We start from the raw sequence: 15030 nt of genomic DNA, 5'->3' as shown, positions 1-15030 counted from the left end.
CAATATAAATTAAAATGGCATAATTTTAAAGAGTAACAGTCCAGACAGACCTGGATGTGCATGTGTAAATCTTTAGAGGCAGCAGGAAAAGCCAAAAAAAAAGTTCTTTAAAAAAATTCTGGATCCAAACTTTTACAAAAGGAGGCAGAATGTAAAAAAGGACATAAAATAATGAAAACTTCCAGTTGGATGCTTAAAATAATATGACCATTTCTGAGCCCCACATTTTAGGAAGGATGCTAAGGCCTTTGATTTTCATTTAGAGTTTATGCTGGTTATTTTAATTCACCAGCTTCTCTCAAAACTTTACAATCCAAATCTAGTCAGTCAATCTTAATTTTTAGTGGGCAGAAATACTTCCAAATGGCAAGCAGTTTTGAATATGTCATCAAATAGGAAATCAATACAATCCCCCTTGGAAAAGCAATGTTCCCCTATTACAACCGAATTGTCTAACTTGCCATTCCCTAGAGCCTTCTCTGAAACATGAAAATAAGGTCAACATAATTCACAAGAAGGGTAGGTGAACAATGTATCACCATCACTTGCCACTCTCCTTCCTTTATCCCAAGGTCTTGTACCAGATAATTAAATCAGTACTCAAATGTTCTTCTCTGAAGAAGGATCACTGTTGCTTTTTCTCTCCAGAGATGCTGCCAGACTAGCTGAGTTTCCCCAGCAATTTCTGTTTTTGTGTTTTTCTGATCTCCAGCAACCACAGTTACTGGTTTTATTTTACTCAAATGTTACATAGTATTTTAAATTATCCAAGTAACCAACTCCAACATAAAAGGCATGCAAGGCACGTTGCACCGAATAAACCCACCAGAGATGCCCATTTGGATCGTTTTGGTCAACTTATCAGACAACAGTACATTAAAAATATTTTAGTAATATTTTTTAAAAAGCATTTTAATCCATTTCTCCTGAAGGCACTCAACTCGCATCAGGATATAGATCATGGGGTACTAGTATCCCTCAGAGGAAGCGCCTATTCTTCACATCTTCTAATCATATTCTGTTATAATATAACACTGCTCAAAGCTCTTCAAAGACATTGTAAGCTATTATATGCAGTTTCAGCACAGGTAAACTTTATAGTTTTTATTAAAAATATATTTTGATCAAGGAAAAATACTCATTCCTCTAAATTCGATAGGGAGGACATACCTCCCTCATTTGCTAACACTAAATGACACAATTGTCATCCTCTACAGGCAGATCAGCAGACTGTGACGAGGGAAAAAAATCTTTATTACATGGGATTCCAGAATTAGCAGTCTTTAGTGAAATGCAATTTCCCTTGATAATCCAATATCATTAGCTTAGCTGATCAAGTTACACTTTGGAGTGAGATTTGAAGTAACCTTAGTAGAACTGGGAAAAAGGACCAATGAAGGGGAGAAGAAAAAAATCATCCAAGAGCTAAATTGAGGTTTTCTTTGATTTCAAATTACTCAAGATAAAACTTGAATTGTAATTAAGTAATGACAATTGTTTCAACATTATTATAACAAACTTCTCTAGTTTTCAGTGTAAAAGTATTCTTAAAACAGATCACTGGTGGCTAGGGATAGTGGCCATGGGGACAAGGATTGCTTTTATATTTTCATTTCTTCTCCACCAAACCAAACTATTTCTTCAGATCCCCATTCTTCCAAAAACGACTAATGGTTAACTTAATCTTAGCCAGAACAGTAAAAGGCGAGAATTTGAAATTCCTTGGATCAATGGATCAAAAAGACACACATCAGGGAAATATAGAGCATTTGCAGACAATGTTCCTATTGATAGAAAAAGCCAAAACACATGAAAAGTGTGAAATTTCTTTGGTGGCACAAGTTCATTGTTGAGCATACCTGGCTTCCATCAGACTTGTTAATGACGAAAACTTCACTCCAAACTTGTATTCCAGTAGTTTCACGTTCACATCCACCTCGCCAAGTAAAGCCTGTTAACGGCTCATCATCTCCACCTAGCCACGTATCAGGATTCTGCAGAGATGTAAAACAAATACCACATTTAGAACTTGTAGGATTAATTACAATAATGTGTGCTATGTAAGGATAATTTGGTCGCGAAAGGTTGTCTTTGAATTTTGTGCCTGGAGTTCACATTACCCTTACTAATAGATGTAACCAATAAAATCCCTGATTTTGAAAAAAATTAAAAGACCAAGTTTTAGGGATGTAAAATGCACTAGAATTAGCGATTGAAACAGCTGCCATGTCAACATACAAAATATGGGATGTGGTTGAGTGAAGGAATTAAAGCAATGTGGTCACAAATCCAGCACTTGGAACAGTACTACCTATCCCTCATTATATAAACAACTGGCTGCTCCAAACAGGATATCTCCAAATTCCATGCAATTTCCATGAAATCCCTCTGAAATTTGCACTGTAACAAATCTCTTTGCAACATCACTGTTCAGCACAGTCCCCCACCATTGTAAGTGAAGGTATACAACAGCTCTGAAATAGCCATATAACTGATAAGAGACAAGAGTCGGCAAATAAAATAATGAATTCAGATAGAAAACAAAGCATCCTGAATCAGTGACATTGGCCATGTTCTCATGACATTTAAAATCATTCCGAGAAGGATAGAAACAAGAGGTTTAATTTTCAGAAATTTTAATTTTAATTTCCCTTACTTGGGAAGGGATCATTAAAAAGGGATGAAGCACTGAGAGCCAACCACATTGATAAAAGTCAAGTCTTATAATTGGCTTAGGTACTGCCTTTCAGGGAGAGGGAAAAACACCACATTCACCAGGATTTCTAATCCTAATTAACTAATACAAATATTATTTATTGTTAATTATGCATGCCAAGATCATCTTACTAAGTATGTGGTACTTAAACAGAAGAAATTTATCCATCAGTTGTTGAGGTCCAAGCTTAGTGGTCTAATGTGATACTTTTATTTACATATAGCTTTTAAAGAAAGCATGGGCAGGGTATGTTTCATAAAGAGCTACAAATCATATTTTGGATACTTATGAATTAAAAACAGTGTAATATAATATTTATTGATTCAAGAAAGAAAAAAAAGCAAACCATAAGATCAAAGAACAATGCAAGACTACTTTTCTGGGATAAATTACTGCAAGACTGAATGGATCAACTGAGAGTGTTTAGTCAACCTGAAGTAGATTTGGAAACATTTCATTTTTTCTGTTAATTCTGAAAATTAAACCTCTTGTTTCTATCCTTCTCGGAATGATTTTAAATGTCATGAGAACATGGCCAATGTCACCGATTCAGGATGCTTTGTTTTCTGTCTGAATTCATTATTTTACTTGCCAACTCTTGTCTCTTATCAGTTATATGGCTATTTCAGAGCTGTTGTATACCTTCACTTACCTTCACTTACAATGGTGGGAGACTGTGCTGAACAGTGTTGTTGCAAAGAGATTTGTTATAGTGCAAATTTCAGAGGGATTTCATCGAAATTGCATGGAATTTGGAGATATCCTGTTTGGAGCAGCCAGTTGTTTATATAATGAGGGATAGGTAGTACTGTTCCATGTGCTGGATTTGTTACCACATTACTTTAATTGCTTCACTCAACCACATCCCATATTTTGAGAGAGTTTAGTCAACCTGAAGTAGATTTGGAAGCATTTCACTTTTTCTGTTAATTCTGAGCATGATTCAGGATTGTCACTGTCTACCAGCATTTCAAACATCCATACACATTCGCATTTAAATTGCACAGCAACACCCCTTTGTTCTGCAATTGAAAAATGTAATATTCAGACAAAAGACAAATCATACAGTATGGATAAATAAATCAAAATCAGCGCTTTTTCTTAACACAACTCTAGTTGATTTTACCACATTATAAATAGTTTTTGAGTTAATGGTTACTCAAGTCACGCAACCCTATGAAACTCAACAGTTGTACTCTGGACTTTGCCACAAATTAACGCTAGTAATTTCTTCATTCTGTTATTCATTAGGAGAAATACCATAAAATCATCTTACAGTACAAGTCCTGACTGACAGGAACTCCAACTCACTGTACAGAGGAGGTTGAAGATATTAAAAAGATGTACAATGATAAATTCTTCTGGATAAGCACAGAAAATTGATCTAAATGTCACAGATGTTGAATCACATCTGCAATTCCTGTCACGCCTCAGTACTTTCAAGTCGTATTTAAATTGGAGTAGTTTTAACTCAGAATGCAAGAAATTAGGATCGTACGCAATGATAATTCTGCCTCACTCAAATCCACAGCAGATTTGGATACTTCATTTTCAAATGTCTATGGCTGAGAACAAAGGAAGCTGCTGTCAGATCCCAGTATAATGCGTTGGAAATCAAACCCTGCTATTCCTGGCATCATCACAAAAGTCAAAGATTTTATCAAGTATATACCAATTTATCCCCCTCAATCCCAGGTTGACGGAAAACACACCAGGCTTTCATATTTAAGAAGAATTATTTATCACAAATAAGAGAAACTCTAACACCACGATGAATTGTTGACATAAGATTCTATTAGTTAAAACTCTAACTCCCTTCCAATCTGCCCCCAACGCACAGCCCAAAAAAAAAGTGGTGTTTGTGTGGATGGGAACGAAACTGGGGAAGCAACTCAATAGAAGGGTTCCTTCAGTTTCCCAATCCTTCACTGCTCTATTGGGAGCATAAAGCAATTGGTTCAAATTATGAAGTCTGAGTGACTGGTTAAAAGCAACCGTTTACAGCAGTTAGTGAGACAAAACAAGCTAGCTTCTCTCAGGCTTACAAGCTTGACAAACAGGGTGCACAACGGAGAGGACACGAGAGCGCTAATGACCGAGAGAGACCATCTGACCTTTGAACAGTCTGAAAGCTTCTGCCAATATCACTCACATTCCTAAGTTGGTCAGCTACCCAGCAGCCAGATTGCTGTCATCAGGTCGATGGCCTTTGGCACCCACTGAAATAACTTCAGAGGCTGGCATTCCATCACCAATCATTTACAAATGCATAGCCTTTGACAATAGCCCTGCCCCTCTCAGAGTGTGACATCCAGCATCTCAGTATTGTGTCGGCCAGGTCACCCTGATTGGGATTTGTCAATATGGTCCAACCAGGGAACCCATCCTACGATGTCCAGCTGGCTGACCTCATTACAATCACTACATTCCTTTGAATCTATGGACGAGGCTGATCTGATTCTTTTGAGCGCGTCCTGGGGCGTCATAATACCTGCAACACTGAATCTGACACCGAATGCATGAAACAAACAGAAGCTCATCTTCCTGCACCTGGAGCGTCTTGGTAAATTTTTGTTTCCTTCTTTTGGAGGCAGAAGTGTCAAGACAGCTACTTCTGTCACGTCTGTCTCCAAGTCAGAGGAGTCGACAACGTTTGATGGAGATGGCAAATTCTCGGGTTCGAGAAGTATTTCTGAAGATTGAGGGGAACAGCAGTCTGTGAATTTGCAACTTTCAAATAGTCCACATGCTTATCAGGACAGTCACACCTATCTGCTCTTTATAGGTCACTGGCCCTGATCTCGCTAGCATGCCTCTTACCCATGTGGAGCCATTACCATGATTCTTGCTCCAAACCAAGTCCCCTGTATCAAACCACCTCTCTCGCTTGGCAGAGTGTTGGGTTTGGCATTGGAGTTCCTGATGCCGTTTCACCCCCACTATGCCTCCCAGGTCTGGGAAGATCAGACTTAGCCTGCTGCAGAATCTTCTATCCATTAGCAACTCTGCTGGTACTATCCCTGTAGTTGCGTGTAGAGTGGTTCTCTAATCAATAAGAACTGTGACAACTGGTATCTAGGGAGGCTATAGGATGTTTCTTCACTCCAGCCTTCAAAGGTTGAACCACTGTTTCTGCCAGGCCACTAGATGATGGGTAGTATGGAAATGTCCTAATATGTTGAATCCCATTCAACTTTAAGTAGTAACTAAAAGTCACTCCTGGTAAACAATAGCCCATTATTTGTGACCAATACCTCCCAGACTCTATGTTGCAAAAGATGTGCAATGGCCCCTTGGTTACCTCCATTAATACCAACTGTTTCAGTTTGGAAAGGACTGGATCTGTGTCCAAAATCTGATAATGTTAGCTCTGTGACATTGTGCATTTAAAAGGGATTTGTCTGTCCTGATTCTCTTGGAGATATGTTGTAAATCTGGTGAAGGCATCTGCTCCATGGAAAGCAGAGAGTAAACTTTTTTTTTAAAAAAAAACCCCAAAACTAACAGACAAAAGAAACGAGTGGGAGGAGTCAGGCTCACGCAGACCCAGGGTTTTAGTTTTGTTTTCAGTTGTTGAAGTTCGGGATTTTGGAGTTGAAGCTGCTAGATATAGCTCTCTCTCTGCTGCTGTAAAAACCTTAAGCTCTGTCTTTGCTGGTAGATTCGTTCTTTTGTTTTTTTTTTCCCCCCCTCTTTCTCCTGGACTGGAGACAGCACATGAGCAAATCTATTTTGTTGAATGTGCCTTTGCCAAGGATGTGTTTATGGGATGCTGCTAATTTATGAGTAGTAGTTAAATATTATTATTTTGTTTAAGTATTGCAATAAAGTTGTGCTAATCTTCTGTTTTTGTTATATTTCAACTGTGGTGCAAGAATAAAGCATATTTTGCTTAAAGCCTAGTAGTTTGACCAATCAAATCAAATCTGGAACACAGCACCTTAAACTTGCCTTTAAGTTAAAACATTAAGATCTAGGCTATCTTCTTGATATTTTTTTTTGGGGGGGGGGGGGGAGCGTGGTGGTGGGGTTGGTGGTTTGTCTAGTCCATAACAGCTATAACTGGTATCTTCTCCAGAGAATTAATTGTAGTGGCAGACTCTTCCATGGAGGGATACCACTGGTGGCATACCTGCTAATGGAAGGCAGCTCAATGCATCCGCGTTCACTACTCTGCCTCCTGACAGCATTCTCATCTAAGCTTTATCATACAGTAAAACTGCAATACACTGGGGTAGGCAAAAGGGCAATGGGAATTACAGTCTAGAATTTTACACCTGGTCTGTCCCTCCATTAACCTGCTTGAGGACCATAAATTTCTATCCATAGAATCTGAAGTAGAACGGTGTGAAAAAAAGTGAATGCTCAAAGTTGGTTACAATTCATTTATTAAAATGTAACTTTTTGGGCATGTACATGCAAGTCAGCCCTTTTACGTGAATTACATAAAAGGTTTAGATGAAGCTACATTCTGCTACATCTATGCAATTAAATTAGCGCACTGAATTCTGCAAAAAATAATTGTTCCATTATTTCACTTGAAAATAACAAAATTCCTAGACTTTGCAACAATTCATTATTGACCTACTTTTAAAAGAAGCACAATGGATGTTAACCCAGCAAAATCTCTTGCTCACCAGGTCGGTGATCATGAGCAGAAGAATGTTAAACCTATGCAAAGCAGATCCAAAAAAAACTTTGTTGGTCACAACTCTCAACAGGGTTTGCAAAGATCATATTTGGGATCATAAGATCTCCCTCTCAGACATCAATGGTGACTGTAGAGAAAATTCTTGCAAAATAGACCACAAATCCTTTCAACCAAACAGCAAGGTCAGACAATGATGTAAAGTGCTCTCAGAAGAAAGAGTTGAGTGAGTTCAGGATTTTCTTTTCTACTGATTGGTGCAACTCATTTCTTGATCAAGGACAGGATGGTATAAAAAAAAGCAACAGGTGGACACTTGGCATCAGACTTTTACTGTGCTCCAGTCTACTTGATGCACAGATTTCTTATACTGGGATAGCGACCTGATTCAAAAAAAAGAGGGAATTATGGATTGAGCGATTGTGGAGTGGGGTGGTCCTACAGGATGCTTGGGAAAGGCACTAGGATGTGTCCCTCACACTTACTGATTACAATCATTGCACTGAACTTTGAGTCTTCAGTCACCAAAAAGTATGGAGGAGAAGTTGGGTGAAATCTATGGCAGTACTCAAAAGTGACACTTTTGCAGGGTACTTTAACAGATTTCATATGATTACAGATATTTTTAATCAACTTGTTCAGATGTGTTATGACACATCTTTGGCATTGGTGGAATTTGAACCCAGGTCTCCTAGCTCTGTAGCGGCATTACCACTGTGCCCCAGGAGCCCTCCTTACTTATATATTTGCGTGTTTATATGGAACTTAAATCATTTGATAAAATGTAAATCAGTAGTCATTTAAGTTTTGATTTATTAGTTAACAACATAGGTTTACTGTTGTTTGAAATTAATTATTAACTTGGAAGCATTTCTGTAGCTATGATGCTTTCTTTTAAAAGTTTGGAGCCTGCTACTTTGGCAGCAAAATGGGTTCGATATAACTTTAGGACTTTAATCACTGACCAGGGTGAACCATTGTGCTTCAAGGTTTGGGTTGGAAATTTCTGGACTGAGATTTCCACAATCAAGGGAAATACTCATAAGTTGGAGGAATGTTATTGTTTCAGTTTTATTTTCAGTTACACAATTCTGTGAAGTCCTTGGACAAAGATGGTTATATACAACAGTGCTTTTGAGGGGGGAGAATATGTAGAGAAATTAGATTATCTTAAAATCAGTTACTTTGACCTTTGTACTCGAGGAAGGAATCCAAACAAGAATTTGTACACAGAATCCTATTAGGTACTGTACAAGCGATTTCCAAAAAACTTGTAAAGGAGGGGGATTATACATTACCATGCCTTTAAAATTGAGTTTATGTTATAAGTGGACAGATTGGTTTATTCTATTTTATTTTCATAGAGTATGTTTAATAAACTTCCCTTTTACTATTAAAATTGAATTACAACATTGTGTTTCTATCTGAGACCCAACCTTTTTAAAAACCCAAATCATGATACATTCATCCAGATTTCATCCTGGGATCTGATGCCACGAAATAACATCAGTTGGTTTGAGATAACAAGGTGTAGAGCTGGATGAGCACAGCAGGCCAAGCAGCATCACCTGCTCCTCTAATGCTGCTTGGCCTGCTGTATTCATCCAGCTCTACACCCTGTTATCTCAGATTCTCCAGCATCTGCAGTTCCCACTATCTCAGTTGGTTTATGATATGTTTTGATCCAAAACATTACTATGGGCAGTCAACTGCAGTGCAAGTGTTGAATAAGTATGTCCCCTTAAGCCATCGGTATTCAGAGAGTTCCAGGATTTTGATCCAGAGTGACAGAATGGCAACATAGCTCCAAGTCAGGATTGTATGCAGCTTCAAGGAGAACTTGCAGGCTGTAGTGTTCCCATACATCCGCTGTACTTGTCCTTCGAAGTGGTTTTTAGGAGGTATTACTGAGAGAGACATGACGAAATGCTGAAATGCATCTTATAGATAGCACAGTGGCAATAGTGTACTATGGCAATAAAGGGAGTGCACACTTAAGGTAACTGATTGGTGGAAATAATTCTCCTTCTTTGCCCCATCAAGACTCAATTTTAAAATAAAAAAAAAACACTTGACAAACTCAGACATGCTGTCTTGTGGATTATTTTGGTCCTCAATTTTACACTGCACAATCAAACCTTCCCTTAATACTTCAAGTGTAAAAAGAAGAGAATAATCCCAATTGTGAGATAACTAAACACTGAGTACCAAATTGAAGTAAAGCAATCTGCACTGTCAGATATTTTCATGCAATCACATACATTAAGTCAATTGTTAATGACAGCTGATATTCCTTCCCATCTATACATAAATTGCCTTTCAACTCAATTCAGGTATTGATAGAGGGTGTTGGCAAAGCAATGATGCTTGTTAAAAAAGCCTTGAAAAATTTCACTGCAATTTCACTGTTTTCGTTGAAAGTAGGAGTTGAGTGCTTATTGACAACCAGGAACTTTCTTCAGCAGAAAAAGCTAAAGGACTGCACTGCTAGTTTGCATACAGGCCAACTTACTCATTCACTTCAGATGTGCTACAAATTCATTGATGCATGTTATGTTTATCAGCTGGGATTTGGGAAAACACACAAGGGTAATAAGCCTGTGTAGGTTACTTTTAAACTGGTTTCTATTAAGTTAGGCAAAAGGTCAAATTTAAAGTATCTCATGACATTTATACGTTAATACAAATGCAAAGATACAAATAAATGCAATCGATGGTAGATTACAACATTCACTTTGAGATCAGTACCTGCCTGGAATACAATGGAAAACAGGCATGCACTATTATAGTCGTCTAAACAAGAATGTACGTGCCAAGTTAAGAAGACTTGAGAATGGCACTAAGTAAGCCACTCTTTTAGAAAGCCTTTGCAGACAAGTAGGCTGAATGGCCTCCTCCTGCACTATAACAATTGAGAGCTTCTGCTTCCATCAACCTGAAAGGTCCACCAGGTTCATCTTGACAGAGTTCACAGTTTGCGCAAAGGGAACTGGAAGCCAAAGAACACATGGAAGTCATTTATAAAAAAAAAGTGAAACCACTTCGCATCTTCATTAACCAATTGTTACCAAGGAACAAGAAACTGTACAAATTCCTCCATAAGATCTAATCTTTCACCAAATACCCATTTTATTGCTTTTAGATGCAAAAGCAGTACAATCTTCAACTTGAAGTTCAAAATCACGCCCTGCAGAATTAACCATTGAAATTAAATTTAAATATACAATGTTTTCAAGTACTACATGAGGAAAGAAATTCTGGGATTGTTCAGCAGTTCAAACCAGGACACATTTTAAGAAAAAAACCCAAGCATATATACAGAGGTATACCTAAAGATTTTATTTATTAATTCAATATGCCAAAGTTCACTTTTGCTGGTTCAAAATAGAATTCAACTTATGCTTTGCCATAATGTTACTGCTTAGAACCACAGCAAACTGCTACACAAACTAGAGTTCTGTTGAGTTTGAAAAGTAAAAATCAATGCTTCAGTACCGGATTGCGCCAATTACAAGAAATTTTGTAACAAAAAATGCAGCAAACTGTTTTAACCAGCACTCAATAAACAGGCAACAAGCATATACTCGAAATACAGCAAGTTTACTTATTGTTGCAATCCTCACAATGTCAGAGTAGTCAGTTGAGGGTGTGAGTAAGACGACTCTCTGCCAATAAGTTTTATTTCAGGCAACGTTGCATTATTTAAACTGTTTTATACCGCACATAAAGTACAAATGATGTGTACACCCCCTGCATTATGTTTCTATTAGTGTTTTTCCAGTTATCATCCAGTATATATTTGATCAATCAGCACACTCTTGGTTCCATAGGTGCAGGTCAATAAAAAAAAATTGCTGTAATTAGGACAGACAGGAAAAACAACTCTGGATCATGTTCATTCACCTGCATACAAAGTTGACACTAGCCAAACTGGTAGAACCTTCACTGAAGCTAAGTTTTATGAATGCTGAAAATCTAAAAAAAAGTGAAGTCTGATGGAAATACTCATTGGGCGTGGATGAGGCAGAGTAAAGAGACAGGTTTAGAAAAGTTATAAAGATTGGCAGATTTTAAAGGATTTTTTTTTTTTTTTTTTAAAAAGTGGGGTGAGCATGCAAAGGTTCAGTTAAACAACAACAGGGAAGGGCATTATAGGTTGGAATGCAAAAAGATTAATGATGAAAGTAATCAAGGTGCAGGGCAAAATGAGCTGGATAATAAGATAAGAAAGTGGTTCTGGATGCAATAAAAGCTAGAACAGCAGCCAAAGGAAGATGTGGAATCCAGAGGCTGTAAAATGTCTAATTGAAAGAGGAGGAACTATACCTCAGGTTTCATCAGAAGAGTAAAAAGGAGGAAGGCCGAGAACGTGCCCAGTTCTTGGTTCCAACATTCCCTCCACTCCACTTAAATGTCCAGTTTCCAATTTTGATAGAAGATCAAACAAGCAATAACGGTTTCTCTCTCCATAGAAGTTGTCTGACCAGCTCAGTTTTTCTTTAAAACATTTTATTTTCCACCCCAAACAGAAACAGGCAACATTACTCTAGGAATTAATTCAAAGTTTGTCTTTCTAGCTCACAGAAGGATCAGCCTAGATCTTCCTGGTCTCTGGCAGAGAGACCAGACTTTCAACCCAGGATGTCCGGATCTACATGGGGAAGTGTGTACTTCGGAACAATCACCCTACACCTTGCAACCCTTCCAGAGTCTGAGTCAGAAACTACAGACAGGTCAAAAAGGTACTTACTCAAAAGATTCCTCATTTAACTTGCCCATGGAGTTAAATCCTGCTCACTCACCTCACCTACCTTATCTATTCACATTCACCCACTGAAATATTCATGCCAGGATTTATTAAGACTAATGGTATGACAGTTGGTGCTCCCATTTGGGTCTCTGCATGGATTTTAACATTTAGTTCAGTAAATATAATTGTAGGTGCATGGTAAAGACAATTAAAGGCCACAATGAAGTGGCTCTAGTAGTGTTCCTAGACGTTTTGTTCACTCAAACTCAGGGAAAGAAGTTTGCTGACAAATTAAAGTTAAGGGAAAAGCAAGCTCAGGAAATAAAGTAGTTGCAAACAGGCAGTTTAAGAATGAACGATAACATAGTAAGGGAAGCAAGTAGAGTACCCTCATTGACGTTCCATCATGTAAATCAGCCGTTTGCACAGCTCAGCCCTTCACAGCATCTCAAACCTAACATTCTCGAGCAGCACAAAGTTCGGATGTTAAGCAAATCTGATCGAAAAGGTTTCTATACATGCAATTTTATATTGTAAAAAAAGTCAAAATACCAACATGTCAAGAATCAAATGGTTCATTCAACAAGTTGATGTACAGTTCTGTTTTGGTTAAAAATTCATGGTTCACTGCCAGATTTGAAGCACAAAGAAAAGCTAAACTAAAATTCGATACAGAACTAGCAATCACAGTCAACCGTAATCAGGAGCAAAGCACATTTATAGTATTCCTAGTTGCTGGCTATCCTTCTGGTCTCCCAAGGATTCATTTGAAACAATTTCTATGTAGTTTTGATTAATTTAGCATTGTGATACATTAACTATAAATGTTAAAAACATTAATTTTGTGTTAGGCACTTCACCGGGGGAAGTGCTCTGAAGATCAAGCCACTACTCCCAGGAACATCAAAAAAAAAGTTAGTATTTTAAAAATTGACAGAAAGCATGAAACATGGTTCTACACTTGAAAGATTATTTATTACAAATAAATAGGTTAAGTACAGAATCAATAGTGAGCTATCAACATAACTACTTGTCAAAACTGTTACAGAGATAGTAGAAACTGCCGATTCTGGAGAATCCGAGATAACCAGGTGTAGAGCTGGATGAACACAGCCGGCCAAGCAGCATCATAGGAGCAGGAAAGCTGACGTTTCGGGTCAAGACCCTTCTTCAGAAATGGGGGAGGGGAAGGGGATTCTGAAATAAATAGGGAGACGGGGGAGGCAGACAGAAGACAGATAAAGGAGCAGATAGGTGGAGAGGAGACGGACAAGTCAAGAAGGCGGGGATGGAGCCAGTAAAAGGTGAGCGTAGGTGGGGGGTTAGGGTGGGGGTTGGTTAATCCAGGGAAGATGGACAGGTCAAGGAGGTGGGGAATAAGGCTGGTAAGTTGGGGGTGGGGGTGGGGGTGGGGGTGGGGGTGGGAGGAGTGGATAGGTGGGAGAAAGAACAGACAGGTCAGGGAGGTGGGGACGAGCTGGGCTGGTTTTGGGATGCGGTCAGGGGCAGGGAGATTTTGAAGCTTGTGAAGTCCACATTGAAACCCTTGGGCTGCAGGGTTCCCAAGCGAAATAGGAGATGCTGTTCCTGCAGCCTTCGGGTGACATCATCATGGCAATGCAGGAAGCCCAGGACGGACATGTCATCCAAGGAGTGACTGGGGGAGTTGAAATGGTTCACAACTGGGAGGTGCAGTTGTTTGTTGCGCACCGAGCGTAGGTGTTCCACAAAGCGGTCCCCAAGCCTCCACTTGGCTTCCCCGATGTAGAGGTGGCCACAACGGGAACAGCGGATACCGTATACCACATTAGCAGATGTGCAGGTGAACATCTGTTTAATGTGGAAGGTCTTCTTAGGGCCTGGGATGGAGGGGGGAGGTGTAGCTGCAGGTATAGCACTTGCTGCGGTTGCAGGGAAAATGCCGAGGTGGGGGGTGGGGAGTGCGAAGCAGACTACTTGTCAAAACTAACCTCTTTATGATCAACGTGTCCTCTACACAGAGGAAAAAGTGGGTATTATGGTCTGAAGGAAATACTTGGAAAGCAGTTCAGAGATCCCTTACCACAGGGTTTGCTGAGATAATTCCTTTGCTGATCAGAATGGTGCTTCTGGATCTTCTTTCTCCAGGTACACCTTTACTTAGTTGCAGGATGCACAGGATGACTGGTTCAATTATATAAAACAAGTCTGACTTCTGTTTATAGAGCCACAGATTGCAGTAACTGTGGAGGGAAAACAAACTGGTTTCCTTCAAGCTTTAAATATCATTACTGCAGAGAAAAAGAAAGAGGACAGTTCCTTCCTTTTCAGATCCAATAGCTTCTGCCTGGATACTCACACCCACAAGTTGTTCTGCTGCTTGGGAGCCAATCAATCAATCACATAGCTGTTGGCTCACAGGAGGCATTTGTCAGAAGCAACTAGTCACCACTGCACAAACCAGCTACTTGCTGCCCAACAAATCTCAAATCTGTGTACACCCTCTGCTCTAGCTCATCTGCAGTAATCTCCCCCACTGGTTGTACCAGTTGGCAGTTTTTATTAATTTAAAATATTTTTCTAATAAACTAGTTTAGAGATGTTACTACACACCCCTGGAACTTGAACCCAGACCCCTCAATCCTGGGGTAGGGATACTAATACTGTACCAAAGGGCCCCAAGAAGAGAAGGCATCCCATGCATTGGCTGAGAATCAAACCCAGGCTTCCCACGTGGCAGGGGAGCATTTTACCACTGAACCAACACAACAAATAGCGGTTTAAACAGCACTTACAAATGAGTTCAGAAATAGTAGGAACTGCAGATGCTGGAGAATCTGAGATAACAAAGTGTAGAGCTGGATGAACACAGCAGGCCAAGCAGCATCAGAGGAGCAGGAAAGCCGACGTTTCGGGCCTAGGCCCTTCTTCAGAAAT

General features: G+C 39.2%; 1 protein-coding gene across 5 annotated transcripts in view; it reads right to left on the bottom strand.

The window, feature by feature from the left end:
* LOC109910972 (atlastin-2-like) overlaps positions 1–15030 on the bottom strand; it is a 75804-nt gene that overhangs the window by 32648 nt on the left and 28126 nt on the right. For all 5 annotated transcript variants that reach the window (XM_048600674.1, XM_048600672.1, XM_048600675.1 and 2 more), the window contains exon 3: positions 1860–1994. In XM_048600674.1, the coding sequence (XP_048456631.1) occupies positions 1860–1994 (135 nt within the window). The remainder of the gene's footprint in view (positions 1–1859; positions 1995–15030) is intronic.

Source organism: Rhincodon typus, chromosome 9 (assembly GCF_021869965.1).
Source record: "Rhincodon typus isolate 14 chromosome 9, sRhiTyp1.1, whole genome shotgun sequence".
NCBI classification, from domain to species: Eukaryota; Metazoa; Chordata; class Chondrichthyes; order Orectolobiformes; family Rhincodontidae; genus Rhincodon; species Rhincodon typus.
Note: the sequence above shows the minus strand (reverse complement) of the source record. Positions and strands in the feature narration are given on the sequence as shown.